Source organism: Hyalella azteca, unplaced genomic scaffold, assembly GCF_000764305.2.
Source record: "Hyalella azteca isolate HAZT.00-mixed unplaced genomic scaffold, Hazt_2.0.2 contig7219, whole genome shotgun sequence".
Lineage (NCBI taxonomy): Eukaryota > Metazoa > Arthropoda > Malacostraca > Amphipoda > Hyalellidae > Hyalella > Hyalella azteca.
The window spans coordinates 1-10,041 of record NW_025937347.1 but is presented as its reverse complement, the minus strand read 5'-3'; the positions used below and the strand labels follow the sequence as shown (position 1 = coordinate 10,041).

General features: G+C 33.9%; 1 protein-coding gene across 1 annotated transcript in view; it reads right to left on the bottom strand.

Annotated features, from left to right (window-relative positions):
• LOC108677883 (exportin-5) overlaps positions 1 to 9,243 on the bottom strand; it is a 22,413-nt gene extending 13,170 nt beyond the window's left edge. Inside the window, exons 1-8 of the mRNA XM_018166186.2 lie at positions 8,928 to 9,243; positions 8,406 to 8,561; positions 7,422 to 7,490; positions 6,337 to 6,495; positions 4,735 to 4,872; positions 3,821 to 3,964; positions 2,466 to 2,696; positions 234 to 395 (exon numbers count right to left, since the gene is read on the bottom strand). Coding sequence (XP_018021675.1) covers positions 234 to 395; positions 2,466 to 2,696; positions 3,821 to 3,964; positions 4,735 to 4,872; positions 6,337 to 6,495; positions 7,422 to 7,490; positions 8,406 to 8,561; positions 8,928 to 9,068 — 1,200 coding nt within the window. The 5' untranslated portion in view covers positions 9,069 to 9,243. The remainder of the gene's footprint in view (positions 1 to 233; positions 396 to 2,465; positions 2,697 to 3,820; positions 3,965 to 4,734; positions 4,873 to 6,336; positions 6,496 to 7,421; positions 7,491 to 8,405; positions 8,562 to 8,927) is intronic.
• Between the last annotated feature and the right edge of the window lie 798 nt (positions 9,244 to 10,041).

Sequence of the window (10,041 nt, the reverse complement as noted above, 5' to 3'; positions counted from 1 at the left end):
GGCTATAGCGACACAAAACATTTCACTCAATCACTACACTGGCTATAGCGACACAAAACATTTCACTCAATCACTACACTGGCTATAGTGACACAATACATTGTATATGATCAGTGACAATATTGCTCTGGTTACTCATGTCAGGCGGCAGAGGGTTAATGAGTACCTAGGTTAATTAGAGAGGTTAATGAGTATACCTACCTTGCCTTACTTAATTTAATGAGTATACCTACCTTGCCAGGGACAGTAGGCAGCCACGAGGCTATACAGGCGGCCATGAGAGGGCTGCTGGAGATGCTGGCGTGGCTCAGGAGGGCAGACCAGGCCAATATGAAGCTGCCGTACACCATCACGCTGGGATGCTGGCCGAACTCGTGCAGCACAGTCAGGTAATGCTGCCGGGTAATAAACGTAATCATTCAACTCATACTATTTCCTCAAATAATCATTCAATCCATACAATTTTTCTTTCAATAATCATTTACCGGTAATTCATACAATTATTCTCAAATAATCATTCGATTAATAAAATTTTTCTCAAATAATCATTCAATTCATACAATTTTTCTCAATTAATCATTCAATCCATACAATTTTTCTTGTATTATCGTTCAATTCATACAATTTTTCGCGCATAATCATTCAATTCATAAAATTTTTCTCAAATAATCATTCAATTCATACAATTTTTCTCAATTAATCATTCAATCCATACAATTTTTCTTGTATTATCGTTCAATTCATACAATTTTTCGCGCATAATCATTCAATTCATAAAATTTTTCTCAAATAATCATTCAATTCATACAATTTTTCTTGCATAATAATTCAACTCATACAATTTTTTTCAATTAATCATTCAATCCATACAATTTTTCTTGTATTATCGTTCAATTCATACCATTTTTCGCGCATAATCGTTAAATTCATACAATTTTTCTTGCATAATCATTCAAGTCATACAATTTTTCTTGTATTATCGCTACATTCATACAATTATTCTTTCATAATCATTCAATTCATACAATTTTTCTTGCATAATCATTCAATTCATATAATTTTTCTCGCATAATCATTCAATTCATACAATTTTTCTCACATAATCATTCAATTCATGCAATTATTCTCGCATAATCATTCAATTCAGACTATTTTTCTCACATAATCATTCAATTCATACTATTTTTCTCACATAATCATTCAATTCATACAATTTTTCTCACATAATCATTCAATTCATACAATTTTTCTCACATAATCATTCAATTCATACTATTTTTCTCACATAATCATTCAATTCATACTATTTTTCTCACATAATCATTCAATTCATACAATTTTTCTCGCATAATCATTCAACTTATACAATTTTTCTTGCATAACCATTCCATTCACACAATTTTTCTAGCATTATCATTTAATTCATACAATTTTTTTAACATTGTTTGATTAGAAACCTAATGACAATATCTTAATTTTAAGTACCGGTATCATTGAGTTAATGATAGGTAAACCAATATCTGAGAATTTAATGATGCATTATATATAGCAATTGGTAGTTGAACTTAAATTTCGTGAAGATTCAGTGCATTCCTTCACCAAGAAACCAGACGGTGTTCAAGGCTTAAATTTATTGAACGGTCGCCCCAGTAATCTCAAATTTGCTATGCGTTTCAAATTATAGAAATTAACTTTGATGGTTCAATGGATATGAACACATCTAAAGCGTCAATTAATAAAGATTATTCCAAATTGTTTAATTCAGCTGTGGATAGGATGAACAACGATACATCCATCTATTCTTTCGATTATCTCGCGATACAAAATATTCTTTATGTATATTGACTGAAGATGAAATCTTTGAGGGTTAAACAGAAGCACCGCAATTCGATCCAGAAAACATTGAGACCGCCATGTCCAGGTGCCGAGATAGCTTATATCGCTTAAATACACATACGGTAGCGGCTGATTTATCGTCTCTGATTGGTGGGTTGAGCTTAAGTAGCGATCAGTGATTGGCTAACATAGTTGCGAGCTCGTAACTATTGCTTATGTAAGAGGCTTATAAATATAAGGTCAATTGATGCATAGGACAAGGATTATTTACAGATTTGAATGACCTCTTGAAAAATTCATCAATAAACGTAAACTTGGGAAAGTTGAGATTTGTTATTATTAATATGGTAGCCCCTGTTGTGTCTAAATCCTGTAGTTGTAAAAATCCGCTTATTCGTTATTCAATGACAGACCAAAATTGCATTGGCAACAATTTACAAGCAATTTATCAAAATGAAAAGAATTCAGGCATCCTTTATAATGTGCAGTTGACACTATAAACAAATTACCGAGCATAAAATTGTATACACACTATAAAATTACCGAGCAGTAAGGACATTATTAGAACCTGGAAGTTATCATGCAGTCAGAACATCATTATCACCCAGCCATAAGAACATTATCAGTACCTGGAAGTTATCCGGCAGCTGTACGCCGTCGAGCTTGCTGGAGAGCTGACAGAGCTGCAGAGCGAGCTGCATGACAATCAGCGCCAGGGTCTTGATGAACTCGTAGTGCGTGGTGGCGTTATTAGCCTGCAGAGCGCGGCGAGCAGACTCGTATATCGCACCCACGCAGTCGCTGTGGAACAAACTTAGCAGCGGCAGACGCTCCTCTGCACCGCCCTTACGTGATACAACCTGCCATTTATATGAGCTGGTTAGGGTACTTGTTATAGTGAAGAATATAGTAGGTTACTTGTTATAAGGAAGATCAGCGCAGGGTATTTGTTATACAAACTCAACAGCGGCAGACGCTCCTCTGCACCGCCCTTGCGTGATACAACCTGCCGTGTATATGTGCTGGTTAGGGTACGGTGCTTGCTATATAGTGAAGAACATTGTAGGGTACTTGTTATGATGAAGATCATTGTAGGTTACGGTATTTGTTAGAAGAAAATCATCGTTAGAAGGAAGATCATCGTATCATCGTAGGTTACTTGTTATAGGTACTACCTAATGAAGATCATTGTAGGTTAATTGTTAGTATAGTGAAGATCATCATATGTTACTTGGTGAAGTGTTAAGAACATATTAGGTTATTTGTTGAAATGAAGATCATCGTAGATTACTTGTTATAGTGAAGATCATCGTAGGTTACTTGTTATAATGAAGATCATCGTAGGTTACTTGTTATAGTGAAGATCATTGTAGGTTACTTGTTATAGTGAAGATCATCGTAGGTTACTTGTTATAGTGAAGATCATTGTTTAATTCAGTACGCAGTCTTTGTCAACTATGTTGAAAATTAGCATGGAGCAGAAACGCTGCAAATTATAAAGTTCAAAGTTTGTTCTTCAATTATAATTATCTTTCATCAATTAGCTTTAAAATTTCTGTTGATTGTAACGAACTATCGCTGCTTTGCTGGCCATGACACATTCTTATAAAAGTATCATTGGCTTTAACTAAGCTTACGGCACTCACACTACCTAAAAAACATTATAAACCTTTAAAAAATCTCAGTTTTGATACCCTCATCACGCGTCTTTGCAGACAATGATGTTGTGTTTAATGAAAATGTTAAAGAAAATTATAAATAAAATTTTAATGAAAAAAAGTTTTTATAACAAATTCGTTTCCATAACAGAAAGTAACTAGAACCGCATCTCAGGCATATAATGATATATTATTTCACGAGGATATATCTTAAATGAAAAAAAAAAGTTTTATAACAAATTAGAATCAACAACAGAAGGTTAACTACATCCGCATCTCAGGCATACAATAATTTAATTTTTCCCGAAGATATATCAGTAATTTACCGCAAGAAGACACTGGGCGGCGTGCAGCTTGAGATTGTCATCGTTGAGGAGGCAGCACAACATGTGTAGGAGCTTGGCCGAGTCTGAGAACAAGTGTTGTACTGCAACCCACTCAACTAGTGAGGTCAGGCACTGCAGAACTCCCTGTAACAACAATATATCAGTTTAATATATGTCACTCCCTGCAACAACAACATATCAGTTTAATATGTCACTGCCTGCAACAACAACATATCAGTTTAATATGTCACTTCCTGCAACAACAACATATCAGTTTAATATGTCACTTCCTGCAGCAACAATATATCAGTTTAATATGTCACTTCCTGCAACAGCAACATATCAGTTTTATATGTCACTTCCTGCAACAACAATATATCACATATAACTCAGTTTAATACTAATAGTTGATAGTAATAATAATATCAGAGAGTTGTATCAGATGCGAGTTTGACACCACCGACAATAACATAAGAATATTTAGTGAAACTGTCTTCCATAAGAGTAAAATTTTATTTCTAAAAACCGTGTTTGAGGGAATGCCTCTTAGCGGAACGTTAACAAATAAAGGAAGTTATTCATCCAGCTGACAGACAGCAGCAAACCTGACTTAATTCACATTCATTTTAATTTTGCAAAGAATGTACTCATAAAATATTCTTTATGAACTATATTTTGACATTAATTGATCTAAATCCAAAATGACACTGTAATAGAATATGTAAAATTCTTTATGAACAATACTTTGCCATTAATTCATCTAAATCCAACATGACTAAGTAATAAAAAATTATATTGATATAATAAAATAACAAACTCTTGCAATCAACAGTAAATAAAATTCACTGGACCCAGATGCAACTTGATTAGGTAATAAAAAATAAATATTAAGTAATAAGACACATGATTATGACCTTCAGCAACGATAGGTTGACATGACTGCCAGGGTTGTAATGTTGCCCCAGCAGCCGCAACAACCACTCGAACGTCTCGCTCATGCCGCCTGCCAGGCACTGGTACAGCTCACGACGTCGCTTGCTGCATTCCACGGTCTGCATAACAAACAAGTCTCAATACAACATCTTGTGTGTTATTTTCAAGGCTCAATACAACATCTTGTGTGTTATTTTCAAGGCTCAATACAACGTCATTGTGTGTTATTTTCAAGTCTCAATACAACGTCATTGCTGTCTCTTATACACATCTAGATGTGTATAAGAGACAGGTGTGTTATTTTCAAGTCTCAATACAACGTCATTGTGTGTTATTTTCAAGTCTCAATACAATGTCATTGTGTGTTATTTTGGTATACAATTAAGATATATTTCAGTTCATCAAAGTACGGTCTGCATGGCATGAACAAGTCTCAATACAGCGTCTTGTATGTCCTGTTTTGGTATACAATTACGATATATTTCAGTTCAACAAAGTTTAAAAGGATAAATAACAAAGAACGTTTGCAGGCAAATACGATTTTTACAAATAATTATTATTAAACGTGCATTAAATAAGAGCAGGTTCCCATTTTCTACCGGTCAGCAATAATATAAAAACCAATTTATAGAAGAACTGAACGCCCTGTGAAATAAATGATCTTCTAAAACTGAATCATAACATGGCATGCTAGGAGCCTCATGGTACCAAAGAAATTCAATCTAAAATAAGATCCATTATTTGTACATCAAACAGTGAATAGAGGAGAAAGAAAAAGAGATATCGCAGTGAGTAGGCTAATAATGTAGAATTCAAATAAATATTTCTATTTAATTTACATTGATTATCTTGTGAATTTTTCTTCTCAGTAAGTTTATTAGTAGTCAATGAAGTAAGATATTTTGGTAGAATTATCATTATACAACAAACCAAAACTTGTTCAGTAAATAAACTTATTTAAAGAATAAAGCAGACAAAATTGTGCACTGCAGCACAAGAGCTACAAAAAGCCCATGATTATTGAGCAGTAACAAATCTGAACAACTTCTATGAATTAAAATGTAACAAGGAATAACTTTCACTCGTGTTGATATCTTGCATTTTAATGATGGACTTGATGTTATCAGAGTGTAAATTACCTTGCCTTAGCTTGATTGTAATACATTATAGTCACAGAACTAACAATAAGATCAATAATAATAGCTTTTTATTGACTAGAAAGAAAGCGTAATTTACCGGCTTAGTTATCATAAACTGAAATAATTCAATCCTCAAGTGAAAGCATTGCAAAAGTTTTGTTCTACTCAGGATGAATTATGCTTTTAAATTTTGAATAAGTAATGTGTGGGCAGTGGGCTAATCATTTAATACATATTAATAGCAGGTTAACCCTGTTTTCCCGTGAATCGATAATCCCTGAAATTTTAAAATAATCTCATCCCAAATGAAATTCCGCTAATAAGAATAATACTACCTGATGTATACCAATTATTCCAAAACCAATTACAGAAAGACATGTTCAATTTCACATCTAAATAAAAGACAGAACTGGGAAATAGATGAGATGTGCAAGTTTGAGTGACCTGCAGCACAGCAACATCCTCTGACAGTCGTGTGATGACCAACAGTACAGTCTCGGTCTTTTTAGGACCCAACAGCGCACACTCGTGTAGCTCTTCCATGAAGCTCGGCCATAGTTGTGGCCAAGTGTGCTTTGCCAGCTCCACCACCAACCTGCTGATCTGGGTACAACAAAATTAAATGGCAGATAATTCAATTAGTTGCAAGATTAATGACAAATAAGGGCATAAATGTGCCATGCAACATTTACTTAGGGTGTCTGTTGAGTACAGGACTCGCACAAAGCTTTTAATAACACTAACTTATCTACATGCAGGTATTCAATATTTCATTGAAGCTTTACCAGTGTAAACGAAAAATCTTGTTCGATCTATTGAAAAAAACTAATAAGAAAGTTGTCAATAAAACAAAATAAAACTTCAATGAAACCTGTTAAAGGAACAAATTTTGCCAACATATTACGAGTATTCAATATTCTACATGATTTGATCACGGGTTTTTGAGACCCACAAATCATCCAAACTTATATGTGCCATGAAGCATATAACTAAAGAACCACCACAATCAGTCAGGTGAGGACTACCAGTTTACCACAATAAGACTGGGCCTGCAATAATTATTGTAGAAGTGATGGTTGTGAAGACTGGGCCAATGATTTGAAGGCTGGTCTGGAAAAGCTACCTACCACACCTAGTCCCAGATGTAATCTACCAGACAATGTAAATATACTTGATCCACTATAGATGACTTTACAGTGGCTACACAATTTTCTTTGTGAGATAGACCACATAAACCAAGTATATACCGGTAATTACATTTTTCAACAATAAGTAGCTCTGCAGAAATAGGCATATAAATAAATATACATGAGTACAGTATATAGTCAAAAAAGATGATACCCATGCTCATTTATTCTTAGTGGGTGAGAGTACCAAGCCTTTTTACAAACAATATATAATAATAATTCAGTCTTACTTTTTAAGACTTTTACAATAATAATTCAGTCTTAGTCATTTAAATTGCTCTAGAAAATAAAGGCCTATTTAATTTAAACAATATTAATGGAAATTTTTCCAGATTAACAGACCTTGTCCTGAATGAATGACTCCTCAGGACCTGCATTCTGATGCGATGACAACAAGGCCATTGTATTAACCTGGTGGGATGGAGAACATAGTAATGATTCAAGGAAAAAAAGCAAGACTTGAATTTACCTTATTAAACTATTGTGAGACAGTGAAAAGTTGTTAATTTTTAAATTCAGAACTCTAGCTCCATTTAATTGTACCAATCTTTAAGCTTGCAATGATTAACTGCTGTGATGCATGTGATTTTAAATCAAATTGAGAATCATGACTCTTACTTCAAGAATGGATAAGGAATTCTAATCAATAATGTTTCTCTATCAATGCTTAAACTAATAAGCAAGCTATCAATTGAATAATAGTGCATTTGATTGATAAATAGAAGAAAATTTAAAAGGATTATAACTGCCTAATGAATCTTTCTATTGTTCTCTAATGAATTTTCAATAATGTACTGGTATAAGGATCTCAGCTTTCAGTAATTTCAAATTTTAGGCAAGTTGTTCTAGTATTCTTTCATAAAAAATAAATGCATGACTGCTCAATAATTAATAAAATGATTATTAAAATCATGAAAATAGACAGCACTGAAATTTGAATGCTGATATTTTCTGAGTGACGAGTGTTAGACAACTGTTAAATATTAAACGTATTCTCCAACATTAAAGCCATGAAGCAAGCTTGTCAATTTTTATGAAGTTTGCCATTCAAGAGTGAGCAATCCAGGGCGTATATACAATATATAGGTATACGCTATAGTATATACGTAGTATAACACATATTAAATTGATAAATAAATACTAGCACTGAATTGAAGAAATAATTAAAAGTTTGATGATGAACATGCATGCTAATTAGCCTAAAAAAGCACAGAGGGAAAACTTTGCTCATGAAGTAACACTGCGAAATTTTAGATTTGTTGCGTACATGATCACATTGCATTGCTCTGGGTAACAGTCTGATCTAATATGATTATTTGAACTCACTTTTATTGATTCCTTATCTTCCATAGATAGTTGGTTCCATTTGTACTTGATATTTATTTCAAGGAGATGAAGACCTACGTGCCGCACAATGCTGGGCCGAGTGTTGACGCTCAGCAGGAACCCACATGGAATTGAAACTGAAGGATCCTCTTTAGCCTGCCACAGATTTGTATATTACTAAATAACATGTTAAATCTACTGAAATAATACACAGATTTGTATATTACTAAATAACATGTTAAATCTACTGAAATAATAGAGCAATATAAAGAGATGCTTTGAAAAATTGCAGACATGCATAGAAAATTCAATTTATAATTGCATTAAAAATTAAATGAATACTCATTCCAAAACCATAAAATATTTTATCACATTTTTGCATTGAGGGCACATTTTAATATATTTTTACATTCAAGTTTAAAGAATAGTAAAAAATCTATGAATAAAAATGCAAAAACCTAAATAGGTATTTTTTTGGTAATCTTGTGAAACATTGAAAATAAACTGTGATTAAATTCAAACCTGTTCAAGCATTTGATAAGCTTGATGCCGTGCACTGTTGTCCACACTAGGGTTCATAGTGTGTAGTACTGCGCCCTCTAGTTTCTGTGCCAGCTCCTCGAACCCACATGATGGTGCATTGTTTGCACAACTTCCAGACATGTCTCAAGATTTTACTCAACTCAAAGTAAAATAATTTATATGTCAAGTTGAGAGATCAAATTAGAGCTTTACAATAACCACTTCTGTAGACTTTTTATAAGATAATATTATTAAATGATGAGCAGCCAAATATAAAAAATCCGAATAATTGTCACAACACTACAAACATGCTCATCTGAAACAATTTAAATGACAAGTATTAACACTGGATTCTTCATGACACATGCAATATAAAATGTAAAATAGCATGGTCTATAGCTACCTAATGAAAGTTTGAAATTGCTGCCAATAAGTATCAGTGGGAGACTGTTTTGATAGTGATCAAGCCATATTTATTTATGTAAAAATTCAACATTTGCATAAATGTTGGGAACAAGCATAATGGTGAAGAGCTGCATTGCACTACATTGGTCACTAGGTGTATCAACAAATATTTTTACCTTCTTCATGTGGACAACTAACAAAAAGTGGTACATACACATAGACTCGACAGACAGACAACTGGGTTAGTTATAATGAAAACATCAAGACCAGTAATTGAAATCATGCTAACCATCCTAATTAGTACCTAGTCAATATATGTTATACTATTGTCAAGGTCATGTCTAAATTGGCCGCAGCCAGTGTCAGCTACTTGGGTTTCCCAGTATCCATGCCAATGCCTGCTGAAGGCCTGGGATATTGCTCGCAGAGACTCTTCAAAAGAGAGTATGGAGCGGGAAGACCTATCTGCACTGTGTGCTAGATTTGCAGTCCAGTCTGCGACCTCATTTCCAGCAATCCCACTATGACCCCTCACCCAGCAGAAGGCTACGGTGCTCAGTCCTCTCTGGAGAAGCAGTGAATGTATCCTGAAGACTATTGCTGAGTAGTTGGGGCGGCGGGTGTTAAGGATCAAATGCAAAGATGCTTTGGAGTCTGTAAAAATCACAACTTGATGGTTTTTCAGTTCCATCCAATTAAGTGCCATTTC